This window comes from Falco peregrinus, chromosome 2 (assembly GCF_023634155.1).
Source record: "Falco peregrinus isolate bFalPer1 chromosome 2, bFalPer1.pri, whole genome shotgun sequence".
Lineage (NCBI taxonomy): Eukaryota > Metazoa > Chordata > Aves > Falconiformes > Falconidae > Falco > Falco peregrinus.
Window position 1 is genome coordinate 46,263,436 of NC_073722.1, and position 18,962 is coordinate 46,282,397.

The following is an 18,962-nucleotide window of genomic DNA, read 5'->3' on the forward strand; positions in this document are numbered from 1 at the left end:
TACAAATTAAAGCATAAAACATGTCTTCTGACGAACCTGGGTGATATTCATTACTATGAAAGGCTGTATTTGAGTAATACTCGCAAGATCAGCAATGGAATGCGTCAAATGAATGGCAGAAGTAGCAAAAAGAAGTTGGTTTCTTTGGGTTTGTTTGAACAGCTTAACACAAAAAAGAAACTACCAAAGCCCAGCAACATTTTTTGGAGAGAGTTTCTGAGCACACATTGACAGCTGGTGTTTTGTTTTGATTTTTTTCACGTGTACTAGCAGGGTTGAAGCATATATCGAGAGGGAGAATTTGCATCTCTCTACTGCATGGTTTCACAAACTACACAGCTTATGCAATTATTTACAGAAATGAAAGATACCTGCTACTCTGACTGGTGTTTCTGGTTATCATTTATATAGAATTGGAACTCTTGTGGTCCACAAGTTGAGTAGAAAGAACAGTCACCAGGCAGAGTGGGTGGCAGGACACACCTTCACGTGCTAGGAAGAAGGAATTACCTGAACAGCGTAACTGCAGCAGAAACAAATACATTCCTCTAGACCCGTATTATTTAAGTAATTAAGACAGCTGTTAGAGGAACAGCACCTGCAAATACGCAATACATACCTTAGGTCTTTCTGCCTTTTCTTCACCACATATTCCCATTAATTCCAGGTCTCTAGACTCAAACCTCGAGTAGTTTCAGGAACACATTTTCTTCGTTTCCTGATTCATCTTTTTCAGATTTGAACTGAATGGCCTACAGGAACATCCCAGCTGAAGTGTAGTGAATAACCACACAGCCTTCCTTACCCCTTTTGCAGGTATAAAAAGGGGCTTTCTTCAAGGCTGTGCAAACCCATACAGTACAGTATCGACAGCTGCTTTTAACTCTGGGCATAAGACCAAAGCAAAGAAGGTAGAGGTCAGATAAGGGTCTCGGATCAGCCCAGTAAAAACTGCTGAATTTTCTTCTACCAGAGACCACTGCTGTATTATATATGTGGTCTTGAAAGCCAAGAGAAAGCACCTGCTCAGTGAAGCTCAGGATTCCTCAGATGCACGAAAGACCCTCTTCACGGTGAATTCAGAAAGCTCGTTGTACATTGTCTTGTTAGAAGTGGGAAAAACTCACATTACTTTTTTCCAAAAAGGCACAAATACCATTCAACCACCTGGATGTTTTTTGGTTTTTTTTTCCTCCTTTTTGCAAAGCTGTGCTAGACAACAGAGGGATGAGTACACACAAGACACTCACACCAACCTCCCAGCAAAACTAACTTCAGCAGTGGGAAGACGACTGCTCCCTGCTAGCCTGCCTTGGGAACTGCACCAGGCCAGACCAAGAGTCTTCAGACATAATTTGCAATAGCTTTTAGAAATTAAAACTGTTTGAAATCTCAGCAGTTGGCTTGCTTTGTATTGAGTTATCTTGCATTACTTCGCTTGACTCTTCAATGGTTTTACACTTCCCCCCCCATTTGTGAATTCACTGAATTCAAATGTTTCACTTCTACAAACTGCATCTGCATTCTCATGATGCGTATCTCAGACTCCTGCTAAGTATCTATTTGGAAACAGTGTTTTAGTTGTTTAATGCCTTTTGGTTGGAATGACTACATACTTTAGTGCTCCTAGCTGAAATCAGTGGTATTTTGAGAGGAGGTAAGGGGAAACTGTGTTCACTTTCCATCAACTCCTCAGTTTTTCCTCAAAGGCTGTACACAGTTCCTGTACTTAATGTCCTCAGAGATCTCTGTTGTAGGATGTCTCCAAAATGCTTGCCTCTGGGCGGTAACAGTCAGGCTGGCTCTATGCTCAGTAAAACACTAAATAGTACAATGTAAAGGATTTACCTTGGAAGTTCCTTTCCCTTTACCTGGCCTTACCATAACCGTACAAACGCATGTACCTCCTGTGTGGCATCTGCATAAACACCCATGCTCCTGCAGGAAAGTCTGCCATGCTAGCACCTTTTCTTTCCCACACACTGCTATGAAAAACAGAACTGTGTTCCTGAACCAAGGACATGCCTGAAGTACAGCACGGGTTCAAAACACATACAAACTCTTGCTCTAAGAAGTCTTGAACTGCACGTTTACCTGAACACATCCAAGTGAGCCAGACAGATAGCTCCAGCCTAGAGGCCACACAGTACTTCTAGCACAACACTGTGTACAAGTTAAATTCAGTTTATCCAGCAGAACTGCCTGCTGTAACACAGCTTAGGGATTACAGCTGCCTTGCATCTTTCTGTCCTTGTCAGCAAAGAAATTCCTTCAAAGAAAACACTTTCACACCACAAGTACACATAACCAATGGCATAGCAGAACTGCTGGTGAAGGACTGTTTCTACAAGCACAGATAACGTATCATCTGTAAGGAGATTCTCCCAGTGGAAGCATGCCAACAGGAGATACGTGTCACTTCTTTGAAGAAATTTAAACCTGGCCGTTCAAGTTCAGTGTTTATTTTGACTTAATTGCAAACTTGAGCAGATATATGCAAAGTGGATTTAATTAAAATAGGTAAAATTTATGGAAGGCTAGCAAATACAAACTGGAGATGGACTACCAGACTTCAGCTTTGCCTACCTCAGTTGTAAACTCTTATGCCAAACAGCCTTGGATAAACAAATTAGTGGACTGTCCGCATTCCAGTTTTAACTGCTCTGCTCAGACTGATGAGGTTACTGTTACTAATTAGAAGACATTAGGATGGTCCTACATCCAGTGGCAGCACTGCAAGAACGACTTTAGCAGACCTCAAACCTATCTCAGTATCATTCCTTTCCTTGTGCTACCATAGCTTGGCCAAGCATACAGAACCTGGATTAGGGAATAAATCTGCCCAAAATTTAACTGCCACAGGCAAAATGGTTATATTCTATTTCTAGTCTAAGTATCTTCAACTGAGAAATAAAAGATCTTTTAAGGACTGCTGAATTACAAATCCTATGGATTTGTGTCCATATATCCACTACAGGTCCTATCCATCATAGGCAAAAGTTTAAGGGCTCTGACAGCTGACCTTAAGTATTCCATGACAGCCTATTACTCTTACCCAACTGCTCCATCTTCTCCAGGACACCTTTCTCATGGCAGAATGAGTGCTGGGGCTTCAGCTGCTCCCTTCCACTAGGTTACAACGCACTAAAGTTCATGACTAGATGTCAAAATAAAAAATGAAGGGTTGGACACAACTCAAATTGTAAACTCCCTTTAAGAGTTTACATCTCTGAAGAGTCCTCCTTCCCCCTTTTAGCAAGGGTTACAAATAACTCAAAACACCATAAAACAAAAACAAAAAAAAGACAACTGAACCCACATGCTCCTTTTGTAATGAAACTCTGACAACATAACATCAAAAGCAGACTAATAGGGATCTTTAAAGTTAAAGTCTTTAATTCTGCTGCATAAAGACAAAATGCCAAAAATTTAACACATTCCTGTATTTACAATCACCATAAATCACATGAAAGCATGCAGGCTGGAACAACAAGGTTCTAAGTTATTCTTACTATTACTTCTTAGAAAACTGCTGTACAACTGTGTTCCTACTATACACACACTTGAGTGCTCTGTGGTGTGTGACTGAGCCACCCTTGTGCTGGGACACTACTGAACGCTATGCCCGAGCATGCTAGGAAATCATGTTTTAGAAGGGACTGGGAGTAGTTCCTGGGGAAGCAGCTTACTCCCACATCAGCAGCACAATAGGTTTTTGGCCCTTGGGTACACTGCCAGCCCCACAACAAGGCCACTGTGTGTCATCCCTAGGCCTGACATAGTTCTGCAGTGGTCTTGCAAAAAAAAAAAACCACCAACCAAACTCCTACAGAGAGACAATTCCCAGCTCTACCAGGCATTTGTATCCCAGTACATGACACACAAAATGCCACAAGGGCTGTAAAAAATTCTTGTAACTGGCACATGAATCTGGTCTAAATTCTACTGTAGCCACAGCCCTCACTTTGACCTTCTGATCACAGTGCTAGAAGAGTAAAACAAAGGAGAGCCTATCTCAACACCATCACCACCCTTAGCCCAGACAGCCCGTGCCCAGAAGCAGCTCCAAACCTGCAAATGCTGCTGCTCACCTCCAATTCCTGTAGGAACAGCAGGCACTGAACTCATCCTCTTAATACCCTTAGCAGTAGATTGTCTCTTCAGGTCAGGATGCAATAACATAAAAGCAAAATCCAGGTATTTACACTGTGTTGCTGTTCATACAGTCACTTACCCCCTTAAAGAGAGGGATCAGATTTTGATAAACCATCTGCCCTTGCTCTCTCTTTTCTCTCACTAGGCACAGACAAATTCAAGCTTAATATATCTTATCTCAGAGAACAGTAAATAAGGCCAAATGGATGAGCAACCAATCCAAAAGCTAAGAACAGTTTAACTGGAGAAAGGTTACAGTTATGTACATTCTTTTGAAGCAGTTCTTCAGGTTGGATGTTACAATTCTGGTCCAGTAAAAGAAACAGAGTTTAACTCCTTCGTTTAAAGGGTGGCATTCTGCAGATTGACTCAATATTGGACCAATTCACCAGCGTAACATTAGCATGCTAAGTAGCACGATCTCCAAATGGCAACAGCAGGATCCATCAACTGAAACAGCCTTTATAACGATGCACATGTCATCTGCCAACACAGGTACAGCAGAAACGTTCTCGCAAAAGCTTTAAGGAACATCCATCATCATTGTAGCACAGGCTTAGTGAAACCTGAAGTTTTACACTTGAGGCAGAGCTTGCAGAAAACTATCCTTAAAGAACTGGAGAAACCTAAAAAGGTAGATAACAGCATTTTATAAATACAATCTATCTAGTCATTAAGAGCAAAACATTTACTATTTTAAGCTGCAGTGTTATAGTAACAGTAAATGAAACACAGCGCTGCATATGGTGAGCTTAAAACACAGTATAAAAGACAAACCTATATTGTCAATACTAAAGAAAGTTACAGATAGTATGAACACTTTGCGAATGTAAGTTATTGGAAAAACATAGAGAATACTACATACTCTATACTCCTGAAGTATTTGTCAGAGCAAATGAAGCAGCTGAGCCTATCTTTCCCAGTCCCTTGCATAATTTTCACATAAATGTCATTATTAATTCATAAAATACATTTTTATCTCAATTCTAATTAACACATTTCTGCTGTATCATAAGTGTCCTACTAAGGTTTTTTCCTTTCAAAAGCAACCACATACATTCAAACTTACAGACATTTAACTGGGCTTCAAAACAGCCACTTCTGTTTTTCCCATTTAAGACAGAAGTTTTCTTTTAGCAAAAAGGCAGGCGGTATGGAATTCTACCATGTAAACCACTATCTGGTTTGCAAGCAACTTTTCCCTGCCACAGCTGACGTTCTGCCAATTGAGTTAGAGCTCATCACACCTAAAACCCATGGTTAAAGGCAGTGTCTCTTAAATACTGATCTTTGCATCCCCAGGAAACCCATGTGTTGCTCCACAGAGAAGCTATTTAATTCACTTTCTACATTTTACGTGTCACAAAGATTTTTTCAATTAGAATGAGTGATTACGAACCCACTGAATATATATATTCCATAATAGAGCCTTATTTACAAAGACAACTGCAAAGCAGCTAAATACCAATTATACAGAAGATCAGAAAGGCTCTCTTAACTATGATGTACAAAGGCATGCTTCTTTTACCTGCACATTTCACCTTACGTTGATTGCACATATGCTGACTGTAAATCTCTTGCTTTTTCAGTACAGATTTTATGCGACTGCATCAGTTTTCCAAGACTTGATCTGCTGATCTCACGACTATAACCCTATTCTTCAAATCATTTTCTGTCACAGGAGAAAGTCCTTCTTCGATACTTCTATATACAAAGAGAGACTAAATATTTTCAAATACTGAATTAGCACTTTTCTAAAGTGAATCCGTATTGTCTTATTCATGCTCAAAGAGTTTAAATTAAAAATTAATAAAGTCAACATAAAAATATCATTAGCACAATTTTTTACTCTACCTGCCTTTTCCTCATATTGCTAGAATTCAAAATCTACATAGTCTAAAATTAATACTGTGCTGTATATTTAATGCCATATGTTTTACTATGCAAAATATTCCCACATCACTATTAAACAGATATTTACATCCTAGTCCATAACATTTCAGAGCCTGCACTGAATGTAGATCAAAGACAATCAAGTCATACAAAAGGCTATTTGCTAATAAAAGCTATTTTGACTCAAGATTACTACCCATCCTATTAATGCACTAAAGGAATCTACAGTCCAAGAGAAAATTTTCATTGAAATCTACTGCTGCAAATGCGAAGTTGTGATTTCATCACAAAAATATTAAAAGGCAACAAAGCCGCTACTGAAATAATTTAAAAACCTGACTCGTTATGATTCGGGTGATAACACAGTGATAAAAATTTTCTGGCTGAACAGGTAAAATGTTTCAATTTACCGGGTCCGAAGTATTAGATCTTTAAGTTGCTGCATTAAATGCAATCAGAAGTGATAAAATACTAATACAATACAGGAATAAAAAGAAAAACTGGGCTGCTTGAACTGAACAGTTGGATTCTGTAGAATGACACCTATATATTGGCTACTGAAAAAAAACAGGTAAAATAAGTAGTCAGCATGAGCTCACCTTGGTATTTAAATTTTTTTCCTCATTATTCTACCTTCAGCACTTGCACTTCCCCATCCCCTTTCAGGGTATTCTGGCTGATGTCCTTCCAATAAACTGCTACAAAGTTTAAGCCTACAAATGAAAAAAACCCAAAAACCAAAGACCAATTTGTTTTAATATGGTAACCTTTTATACTAAATACAGCTACAACCTGCTATTTACTCTAATACAGACCATAACACAAGAACATTAAGGACATAATATTACCACACAACATATAAATACTGGCCAACACATCCCTAAGAAGAATAGTTAAAAAAAAATATCTATGTTTATAAGAAAAGCTTGGATTGAAATACAGCAATAAAGCAACTGTGTTTCTAACTTAATACGGAAAGAAAAGCCCCTGATCGATGAGTTGCATTTTATACCTCTCCAGCCTGCAGTCTGTACCTCTGCAAATTTTGCTGTCAGGCAGAATGAAGTTAGTTTTTTTCTGTTTCTGATTGTTCCATCCTGAAGAACAGCTAGCTGGAATCGGGTCACTGCATAAAAACAAACAACTATCATTATCAGCACAAAACATCTTAACCTCTAAGGAGGCAGAGAGGAAGCTTTCAGCTCCTAGGCTGTGCAAGTGAGAGGCTAGTAACAACCATGGGGACCAATTCTGTAAAATGCTATTGCTTTCCATAATACAAAGAGGGTGAAAGGGGTTCACCATTTTCCAGCATTACTTAATGGCAGAAGCAGGAGATGGAGAATCAGACTGGAAAAAGCCAAGTAAATACAAATAACAACCAAACACACCGCATGTTGGAAGAAATGGAAGAAGAAAAAAAACAGTGGTATTAAACAGTGAAAGAAAAGAAAGATAAAAAGCAAAGGACAACTTCACAGCACAAGCAATAGACAGGAAATCATGATGACTATGGTATTTACCTTGTTATTTCTATACCATGCTGTACTGTCATTACTTCGTTATTTTCACCAAAGGCTTCCCACTCTGAGCACTTTGAAAAAGCCTCCTGACATCCTGATTCAGTAAGACTAGAAAGAAAGTGAAAAGGTCTGAAACCATGGACCTTTGCAACACAGTTCCTCTAAATTCTTCTGAGGGTAAGGGGGCTAAGTAGAGAGAAAAAAAACCCACACCTGTATAAACTAAACTTAGTGTGAAAAGTCTACTAAATCCCCAAAAACGTAAGTAATTGTTCCACTTTTCCTGGGGTTCTGACAAAACTTTGTATAATTAAACTATGCTCTCCTCTACATAGCCTATCAGTTCTCATTTATAAGAAGACTTCTTGTGAAGCAGCTAGGAAAGGAAAAAAAGGAAATATGATAAAGACCAATTGCTAGAGGAGTAGTTTAATTCCTGAACAACTTCAAATGAAGACGTAGCCTGAAAAACTCTACCCTTTTCTTCCATCTACCCATACCATCTTTCATAAAGGCAGGGAAAAGCTTAACTAAAACACACAAAGTTTCTTTCACATTCCTTCATGGATACGTATTCTCTTTAATACCTGTAGCAAAGGAGGCAATATGGTGAGAATTAAACAGGCAGCAAGTTCAGTATTTGCTGACAGATTTGCAATGAACACTGGGCTGATTCCCTTACCATGACATTCATCAACTTGTACACACTCTGCAAGCCAAAAAGCAGAATACAGTGCACATAAGAGGTACAAGAAATAACTACGGCAGATGCCTAACAAGTTCAGAATTACAACCTCTGAAGCAGAAACCAAGTTCCACGAGAAAGCAACAGCACATTAGTTTTGCCTAAATCTACACACTAGACTGTGCTATTTTGTGCATTCTGACACTGAAGTTTCTTCACTTTTGCAAAGGATCACTGCAAATATTTGCTATCATACAACACAATTATCTGGCATGATTTCCCTTCCCCATTAAATTGCACACACATTTAGATAAAAGTAAAGCTATTAAGAAATGGAGGGATAAATACTAGCCATATTCCAAAAGTCAGTGCATAGTATCAATGAATCTCCATATGGAAAATAATTTCATACCTTTCCAGTGTGTGGCACATATGCACATAATGTTTTTTGCTCTGTGAAACCCCAGAGGAGTCAGAATTGTTTCTTTTTCTGCGTTTCCAGACTGGAGAAGAATCTGGAGAACAGGGACTACAAAAAATGACAAATTACACACTCAACATTTCTCATTTGTGTTTAAATGCTTATCAGAGTCCTGCAAAATAACAGTACGTGCTACACAGGAAGACTTTTTTTGAGGTATCACTCTTCAGTCACAACAGAAGAACAGAGAAAACGGCTCAAATTTTGGTAACCACTCCACTGTATTCCGGCAAGTGAACCCAGCCACAATCGCAGAAGAAACTTGGAAGCAGGACCATTTTCAGCTCCATGCACATGCCCCAGATCAAGGTATCTCAGTAAACAGGGAAGTGCATGAGGTGCTGCACTGTTAAGTCTCCCTGCTGTTCTGCACACAGGCATAATACTGTTAATTAATGATGGTCACTCTTGTTTCCGAAAAAGGTATCCATCCTACTTTCAGCATTTGGCAACAGTAGTTGAAGAAATGTCAGTACCCCATTGTATAACCACAGAAGCTGAAAAAACACTCCCTTTTGCCACTGTTAATCATGCAGTTCTGTAATGCTGATATTTTTCCACATTTAGCACTCCATACCAGTGTGGATTACATTCAACAGCAAAAGTGCCAAACTCCAAAGCTGAGCATTAACTGCCCTCCCTTGTTAAATGTTTCCTACAAAACATCATTCCTGACAGCATCAACGTGTATTGAATTGTTTCAGTAAGTTAACCATAGAAGTGACCTCATACCTCTCCAGTGCGTGGTCAGTCTGTCTGCATTCATCTTCACACTCGTTTTTCTGCTTTTCATCAAATACAAAGGAGCCGGAAACATCCTCGTCTTTGCAGAACCATTCCTGGGAACTGCCTGAGGGTTCTGTACTTCTAAAACCAAGAAATTAAAAAAGTGAAAAAAGCCGGGGGGGGGGGAAGGAAAAAAAGGGATTTTACATGCTACCCATCTGGCTTACCATTCCAAGCAGAAGACAGTTAAGCTGCAGTAATAATTAACAGTTCATCTTGTATGACATCGAAATGGTGCAAACAACTGCAGCTTCGACCTTAGGTCAATTACAACACAGCTAAAACTATTTACACAATGCAGTAACAGAGCTAATAGAATTCCATTAACTCTTTTCCTCTCAATTTACTAGTTCAAATCTTACAAATTTTTAGGTGGTGTCCATTAGCAGAGCTAGCCTTGTTACAGAAATACAAAGTTCTGAAAAGATAAAAAAAATTCCATCTTGAACATAGCTGCCACTGTCCTGCAGAGCACAGAAATCTCTTAATACTCTTACACTTCTCAAACCCTCTAACGTATTTTTATTGCATGAGAAAGGCTGTTCCACTGACATCAGAAAAAGGAAATATGGAAAGGTTATCAATGTCAAGGCACAGCAATAATGGAATTTCTGCTTATGCCTATCCTTTTCTAGAAAAATAATTGCACCTTGTGCTCACCAGCATAAACACCCAGAGGAAAGAAGCATACTAATGTAGACAGACCAAATACCTTGCTCCCCAAAGCGCCGTATTGAAGATGAATTTAGACTAAATAATGGGAATATCTTGAAGACTAACAATTCAAAAGGAAAACAAGGCATTCAAGGAGACTTCCATTTCTAAGCCTGATCCCCTCTTTTCTTCCCAGTTAGGAATTCTCTAAAGGAAATACAGATAGGAATGCTCTAAAGGAAATAGAGAGTCCTCCTGTATAGCTAGAGACACATGCCGACTTAATTCACCCATACACACACTGGCTGCAGATCCCAGGTTTCTTCAGTAGGAGGATCCCAGGCATGCAGTGCTATCTTCCATAACCTGATCTGCTGGTCCCAGGACCTGCGGCTGTACTTCTTAAATTTGTTGGGAGTTCTAGGATGCACTCCTGGTATTCGCTGATTCCTGTAAATACAAAGTAACATTTATTATTTCAGAACATGATTTCTGTTCTTAAAAAAAACCCTCAGTCTATCAGATCACACAGGCGTCAGTGGCCTAAAAAATTAAATTTTCATATTTTTAAACACTTAACTGAAATGCCTATGTTCTAAAACATTGTCAAAACCAGACCACTCTAGCAACAACTAACAATAACATGCTGAGTCAGACAGAGGTTCTTCAAGTCCAGCAATCTGACAGCTGTCAAAACCTGATCCCTACTGCCCATGGTCAAATATGAAACAGAAGCAGCATAACTGATACTCCTTTGACAGCATCCTAGCCTCCAGCTACTTCTGTCTCAGTTTTACTGAGACAGGTGCAGTTTCTTTGTGTTTAGCCTTGTACGGAGTCTGGCTGGGATGGAGTTAACTTCATTCATAGCAGTACTGTGTTTGGGATTTATGGCTAAAACACTGCTGATAACACACAAATTTTTGGCTATTGCTGAACAGTACTTGCACAGCTTCAAGGCCTCCTCTTTTTCCCCCACTCTGCCCTGCGCCCTCTCGCAGCCACTAAGTTCAGGGCGAACAAGAAGTTGAGAGGGCAAACTGCTGGAACAGTTGACTCAAGTTACCTAAAGAGATATATTCCACACCATAGAATATCATGCTTAGCATAAAAAACAAGAGCACAGGAAGAAGGGGAGGTGTCTTCCAAAGCGGCCACTGGTCAGAGACTGTCAAGGCACCAGTCTGCTTGCAGCAGGCAGTGAGAGTGATTGAGTGCATTTGCATCGTTTGCTTCCCGCCCCCCCCCCCCCCCCCCCCTTCTCTTCTTCACCTATTAAACTGCCCTTATCTCAATCCATCAGTTTTCTTGCTTCTGTTCTTCCTATTCTTTCCCCATCACACTGGGGAGAGGGAGGGAGCAAGTAGCTGTGTGGGTACTTAGCTACTGGCAGGGGTCAATGCACAAGTATCTTACGTCAACTTTTATTTCACCACTGTCCATGCGTTACTACAACAGGAATTGCTAGAATTCTAAATAGCATTTGTCGCTTAGGAGTTTAGAAAACAAAGTACCCCACTCTCTGCGTAAAATGTAAATGATATGCCTTTCCACTGAGTTTACACTGAGCAGACACTGTAACAATGGGGTCTGGGATCATCTCATGGCTGGAAGTACTTTTTCTCAGCTGGTATCTCAAACCCAGATCCTGCCCACCAGATTACTACTGGAGAGCTCACTCAAACTGTATCTACAGCACAAAACAATCCCGTTTATAGTCCTACTATATCAGAGTCAGCTTTATGCCTGGCAGGACGTATATTACAATAATGTTTTAAATCATAGTAAGTACCTTGGTCTTAAGTGGTTCCGTCTACCAGCTTTACAGATCAACATACCATAACACTTTTTCTAAGTTAAGATAAACAGATCCCTGCTAAGGAACAGTATTAAAAACTACCCCATTAAAGTGCAACCCAAAACACTTTTTCTTTTTTTTTTTTTTTTAAGGTTTATCCCATGTTTTTTCTGAACACTGTTCTCACCTTTTCCTGATTTCCACCTATGATTTAACTGAACACAGCACAGCTATGCAAGTGCCAGGCATCACCATAAGACTGGCTGCAGTCCTACTACCGACAACAAAATGACAAGCAAAATGACAATTCACAAAGCAATCCCAGACTCTTTGAAGAAAAAAAAAAGTGTAACTGAAGATGTGACAGTGTGTCCTGGTTTCAGCTGGGATTGAGTTAATTTTCTTCTTAATAGCTGGTACAATGCTGTGTTTTGGATTTAGTATAAAAATAATGTGGATAACACACTGATGTTTTAGTTGTTGCTCAGTAATGCTCACTCTAAACCAAGGACTTGACAAGTTTCCCATGCTCTGCCAGTGAGCAGGTGCACAAGAAGCCAGGAGGGAGCAGATCCAGGACAGCTGACCCAAACTAGCCAAAGGGCTATTCCACACCATTGAGCATCATGTCCAGTATATAAACTGGGGTGGAGTTAGCCTGCCAATCACTGCGTGGGGACTGGCTGGGTGTTGGTTGGCACGTAGTGAGCAACCGTATTGTGCATCGCTTGTTTTTTCTTTTGGGTTTTATTCCTCTCTCCCCTTTCATTAAAATAGTTATTATTTTATTTCATTTCAACTATTAAACTCTTATCTCAACCCATGAGCTTTACATTTTCCCCCCGATTCTCCTCCCCATCCTGCTGGGGCAGGATGGTGGAAGAATTGAGTGAACGGCTGCGTGGTGCTTAGTTGCCAGCTGGGGTTAAACCACAACACCATGTCATTGTGTGATATCTGTGATCATTTATGGTATCTGTAGTTGATTTTTAGTCATCTAGTCTAATCTTTCAAGTTTTGCTCAACAACAAGCTTGCAGTGTCCACTGCACTTGGCTGGCAATTTTCACCCAGACTCTTAACAGGTAGAATCCATAGAAAGCTGGCAACTGCAAGCAGCAAGCCATATTTAGAAAAACACCTCTAAAAAAATAACCCTCAAAACAAACAAACAAACGAAACACAAAAAAACCCAATAGCATAAGTACACATCCACACATTGCTACAAACTAGCTTCTGAATCTTGACAGCTCTGCAGTAAGTAGAGGGGGCTGGCTAAGAAATCTTGTCTGAAGCCCAAACTGGAATGACAAAGAATGACAAAAAAAAATTCAGGTTTTGATTTGTTAGTTACTGATGAATTATTAAAGACTGTTCTCCCTTACCAACACTTAAATGCAAGGCTTGATTCAGTCCTCATTCAAAGCTGACATTTTCTGGTATCAATTAACGTCACATTGACCTAGCAGCACAGTCACCAGAAGCATCACAAGGAGCTGATTAATACAGAATTTATTTAAAGTATATTTGCTAATAGTAACAGCAATACACAAAGGGAACATTTAGCTTTAAATTTTCGCTAAATTTGCTCATATACAGAAAATACCTAGCTTCTCTTTGATAAAAATAAATTTAAGTTTTCTTCATTTACTGCTCATATAGTTTTAAGAGAACTAAACCTGTGTGCCAATCTACACACACACCAGGAACAAGTAAGAGTTTATTTGGAAATGTGCGACACAGTGCAACTTACTTTGGAACTTCTTTAATATATCTGTCATATGCAAGAGTATTCTTTCCAAAGTTGATCTGTTTCTGTCTTCTCCTCAGAACCACTTCATCGGTTTCCCTTTCAGCTGGATTAGCAGAATCACTTGAAACAGAACTTAGAAATAAGAATTAGAATTAGGTTGAAAAGAACCTTAATAGCTTCACAGCAAGTTATATGAACACGTACTCTAGAACTGCTTGGGTTCTTACCCTGACAGACAGCAAGCACAACTCTTACTTCACTAGTTTACACAAGTGAAAGTTGTGCTAACCAAATGAATCACCGCAAGAGCAGGTTTTGCAAGTTCATGCAATTGCTCAGGTTTGTAACAAGTAAACATACACCTGAGGGTACTGGTGCTAGAGCTGCCTTACTAGAAGCTTATAGCTAGCCCTACAAGCAAAGCAAATGGTACATGATTATTGCATATGTATGTAACCTCCTAATACAAATATGAAAAAAGCTTAAACTCAGTAAGACGGATAATAATAAAGGAAGCTAGCTTAAATAATCTAATAGTCATTTCTCTCTCCAAGCCTCAGTGGTTGGTTTTCATTTTTCCTTTCACAATTCCTGTATTTTCTCCTATGGAAAATTGTAATGAATGTACAATTTAAACTGAAGAAGATAATCTGAAATGATCATACAAGTAGCTTTTGAGATAAGACTTCTCAGTGCTACTATGTCCTTAAGGATTCCTTCAGGCTTGAAATGCAACAGCCTGACTGTATTTCAAACCTTCATTAATACATGTAAAGTAGTCAGAGATCATCAGATGGCTATTGCTATGCAACAATAGTTAATAGTTGTTCAGTACTTACTTCATAATTTTTTTAGATGTTCTCATTGCTTTGTCTTCTTCAATTCTACTTTCCCAGTCAGGGTAACTAGAAAGAGGCCTAGAATGTTCTGGTGCTGTAGAGCTGGAAAATAACGATAACTCAGTATGAACATTTATTGATGAACATTTTTAATGAACAGAATCTTCAGTAGTGGACAAAAACAGCTTCATAACTATAACATCACGGGCATGCCCCTACTCTTATTTCAGTTCAAAGTCAAACAAATTAAAACATTTCAGCCCAAGTCACCTTCAGCAGTGATGTAAGATTATCAGTTTTACTTTGCCAGGAAAGAAAATGGACATGAAGTGAATTTCATGTCAGAACACAGACCTGGCAACCTCTTAAAATACTCCCAGCTCAGCCAATGCGAACCCACCTTTCTACTACTCGAGGACCTTCTCAATACTGCAATGCCATTAAAGGGCACAACTCATGAAATTACTTGAAGTCAAACTCATATCTAGTTGCTGCTCTCTGTCACTGGCAAAGGACTTTGTAAAGGACCAGGGAGATGCTCAAAAAATAGAAAAATGCCCATCATGTGAGCAGAAACAACATTTTGTCAGACACTGTCATATCACAACATAATCATTTCAAGAATGTAAAGTCTGGTATGTAAAGCCAAAGAGTGAGTCAGGAAGCTCTTAGTTAAATAATCAGTTGGATCACCGGTGCTCTCCAAGCAGAGAAACACTTACCAGGTTCCTCATTAACTTAAAAAAATATAATAAATGAAAACTGTATAATGTTGTAATATTCTGCAGTGATGAAAACTCCCTTCTTTTAGTCTGTCCACTTCTTTCAACATTAATGCCTTAACAGTTAACATAAGCAATACAGAAGTACATTTAGCTTATAGTCATACTTACCCTAAACAGTTTCACATGAATAGACAAAATTACCATCTATGCCACCAATATTATTTTAACACACAACAAAGATTCCACGGAGGAATCTACTCAGCAGAAGAGAAACACAAAATGCTGCTAGCACATCCAATGCGACTCACAATCATAATATACCGTTAATATTTTTTATGATAGTATCAAAGACAGAAAACAGTCCTGAATACAAAGGCTTTCCTAAGCTCCTCAAAAAGATTCATTTATTAACTGAAGCAATATCAAACATGCCACAGAAATTACAATAGCCTTCGTACAATGTAATACCCAGAGATGTACAAATTATATATTTATTCAGTAAAATATTTAATCTCTTCTAACCTACATTCTACCCAGTTATCTGCACATATCCAAGCACTCACCACTTTTCATACTTCTGTCAGACATTAAGATACCAATCTCAACCTGCCTCCACCTTAGGTGGTTAGTCTAAAATACCCAAAAGCAAAGCAAAATACTCTTAAAACTACCTACCTATAAAATTTGATCTCATCTCAGAATGTTCTCAGTACTGGACTACAGGAAAAGAAAATATTTACTAAAAACTGTAGTACAGCTAAATATACCAAATATACTGTCAAGTGAAGAGGCAAACATCATGCTTGGCCCACACTTAAACTTTTTATGCTTTGCTTATGCACCTTTATATAAAAGCATATTGCTTTAATGGAATGTTACACTAACACTGAAGACCTCCACAATAAAGGGCTTAAACTACTACCTCAACATGTACCATTTCTCTCAAATGGAATACTTGCTAAATTATGGCATGTATTTCAATTAGCCAAACTGAATGGTCTACTCTTGCACAATGCAGATACTGTCTGCTAACTCTGTACTACTGTATTAAACATTTCATCTAATCACATCTAAGGTTTTGTTGGAATCCTAAAGAAAAGAGCACAGCAAAGTGAAGATTTAAAACAAACCGCACTTACTCCTTACCTCTCCAGCCATTGGTCTAAATGTCTACGTTGATATTCATCAAACACCAAAGAATCTGAATCATTCCAGTTTCTACATTCCTGTACTTGATGCCAGCAGTATGGATGTTGCACAGAACTAGAACACAAGAATTTTCATCAGAAATCAAGTCACTGGAAGTCGCTGAACATTGCCTATACAAAACAAACATGGACAAAAAGAGTATCATCATCTATATTTACAAAATGCAGATTTGGCATACAGATATGTTATTTGTGTCAATTTACTCATTCAGGCAACACTAACTTAACAAAGTTGTTAGACAATGCAATTGCTGAGAAAAGATCTTTGAGTAATCCAAATAAGACATCAGAATTTTAAAATAAACTATTAATACTTAGATTGCAAACAGAAAGGGTATACTTTTGGCTAACAAAAAGGGGGAAAAAAACCCCAAGAGGACTGTCACCAGTGCTTATGGAACTGCTGATATGTGCCAACATTCATAGACTGTCTTCTGTCAGCAACGCATTATTTGACATTTATATGCCATTCTACCTGCTACTAAACTTGCGGAAGAGGCAAATACAGAAACATCACTTCAACATAAGAAACCAGCATGTCTAAGGAGAAGTAGGTCAAATGTTTACATGGGAACACTTTTACACAGGAAATTCTTTACCAGACACTGCTGTGGAGTCCTCACAAGTAAGCAGGGGACAAGGAGTTATCTACATTTTCCTCCTCAAGTTCTGGCGGCTTTGGCATCTTAAATGATAGGTTACTAATCAAAACACCATCACAGAATGTGCTAACATCAGGCCTGGCTTCTGGGCTAAGGACCACACCTGCAGATGCACCACCACCAAGCCTGAGAGAATGATCCCATATTGCAGACTCCACACTGTAAACATACTGTTGTTCTGTATGCGAGAGTAAACAGCAAACACACATTCTGCATGTGTGAGATCACTTTTTAACTCAACAAGCGAGAGGGAAGGAAGGCTTCTGCTATTTTAATCCTGCATTAACAACCCATTTTCTTCCCCTTCCTCCTCCACCCTGACTGGCTTTGGGAGTTTCCTGCTCCCAGAGGCCTCAAAGTTACTAACACACAGCACAAATAGCTCACTCCAAATCGTGCATCTAGGCAAACAGACACTTTCAACACATCACATTCCATTTTTGCAAAGGTAGCGAGTGGATAAAACTTTTCTCCAATCACCCTCAACAACAACTACTCAAAAGACTTGAAAAAGACCGGGAAGGCACACCACCTAGCATACCTTAGGGACAACACTATTTGAAAATCTGGGGAAATACGGTAACCGAAAAGTATGCCTTTTAGAAACACTCCAGTATTTCTTCACCTGCCGAGCCGTGCAGTCGCTGCCCACCTCAGGGTCCGCCCTAAGGCGACCCCGCCGGACCGGCGCCCTCCCCACCCGGGCCCACAGGCTGCTGCCCGGGCTGCAGCCCGTCTGCCCCGACCCAGCTCCCTCCCACTGCCAGAAGAGACCAAAAGAGCCCCCCGCAAGAGACATGCCCTCAGCGAGGGGCTGAAGACGCTCGGTGGAGGACGGCGAGCTGCTAGCACCTGCTTCCCCCCACCACCCCCCCGGCTACCGAGGGGGGCCGGGCTGCAGGCCGGGGAAGGCGAACGAAGCCCACCCCGCGGCCGCACCGCCTACCCCCACCCACAGACGCCACACGCCCACCCGCCCACACAGCAGAGCGCCGGGAGCTCTACCGCCGCCCTGAGGGGGCAATGCCCCTCACGCCCCGGCCCCCCGCAGTAGCTCCCACCTGCGCAGCTCCCCCGGCTCCCCGCCGCCGCCCCGGCGCCGCGGGCCCCGCTGCCCTCCGAACATGGCTGAGGCGAGCCAGCCGCCGCTGCCCGCCGAACATGGCTGCGCCCGCCGCCTGAGGCAGCGCGCACGCGCGCCGTTCCTGCCGGGCGGGGCGGCCCCGGCGCATGCGCACCAGCTCCGGTGGGTGCTGGCGCACTGTTGGGGCCGTGCTGCGGGCCGGCAGCGAGCGGGTTTTACACGGGCAAGGCGCGTCCTTCAGCCCACGCTCCTGTGAGGCGGCGGGGCGCAGCTTTCCTCAGGCCGAGGGCACCGTTTCCCTCACAGCCTCCCCGGCGGCTGGTCCCCCAGGCCCGCCCCGCCCACCGATTACCTCACTCGTTAGCCAAGGATTCGGTTTTGGCCGAGCCAGGCTCCTGCTAGATGTGACGTGAATGAGCTCAGCAAGGGGAGTCGACAGGCTCCACAACTTACGCTGGAGAAATGTCCCCCACATCTCATCCTGCTACTGAAATGCACTGCCTTCTGTAGCCTGGCGCTTGTCAGTGCATCGAAGCAAGGCCACAATAAAAAAGTTGTTTTATACAGGATATCTCACCACTATAGGCCACCGCTCCCCTGGAAAGACAAATTTCTAGTCATCACCGCTGCTGATTTCATGACATCCAGTGTCAATCCCTCCCCCTGCTAGTTAGGGAAAGTATCTTTTTTTCCTGGGATACATACATCAATTTTTTA

The 18,962-nt window shown here is 40.8% G+C and overlaps 1 protein-coding gene across 4 annotated transcripts; it reads right to left on the bottom strand.

The window, feature by feature from the left end:
- Positions 1 to 3,374: 3,374 nt before the first annotated feature.
- LOC101920918 (histone RNA hairpin-binding protein-like) lies at positions 3,375 to 18,562 on the bottom strand. 4 transcript variants are annotated; one of them, XM_055794813.1, is made up of 12 exons: positions 18,223 to 18,562; positions 16,438 to 16,554; positions 14,567 to 14,668; positions 13,728 to 13,859; positions 10,478 to 10,627; positions 9,470 to 9,601; positions 8,669 to 8,785; positions 7,572 to 7,679; positions 7,061 to 7,174; positions 6,648 to 6,761; positions 5,684 to 5,876; positions 3,375 to 4,781 (listed from the first exon to the last, which is right to left on the bottom strand). In XM_055794813.1, exons 1-10 carry the CDS (start codon positions 18,285 to 18,287, stop codon positions 6,656 to 6,658), a joined length of 1,143 nt encoding a protein of 380 aa, XP_055650788.1. In that variant the 5' UTR covers positions 18,288 to 18,562; the 3' UTR covers positions 3,375 to 4,781; positions 5,684 to 5,876; positions 6,648 to 6,655. The 4 variants fall into 4 exon arrangements, with proteins under 4 accessions (XP_055650788.1, XP_055650787.1, XP_055650786.1 ...); XM_055794812.1 differs by having other exon boundaries at positions 5,684 to 5,859; positions 9,470 to 9,604; positions 18,223 to 18,559; XM_055794811.1 differs by having other exon boundaries at positions 9,470 to 9,604; positions 18,223 to 18,558.
- Between the last annotated feature and the right edge of the window lie 400 nt (positions 18,563 to 18,962).

Bases quoted from the DNA above. Each gene is read 5' to 3' on its own strand.
- LOC101920918 (XM_055794812.1), bottom strand. From the start codon at position 18,287: ATGTTCGGAGGGCAGCGGGGCCCGCGGCGCCGGGGCGGCGGCGGGGAG. The intron at 8,786-9,469 runs GTATGAGGTCAC...CATTTTTTGTAG, and splicing joins ACTGACCACGCACTGGAGAG to TCCCTGTTCTCCAGATTCTT. The intron at 7,680-8,668 runs GTATGAAATTAT...CTTTCTTTCTAG, and splicing joins ATGTGCCACACACTGGAAAG to TCTTACTGAATCAGGATGTC.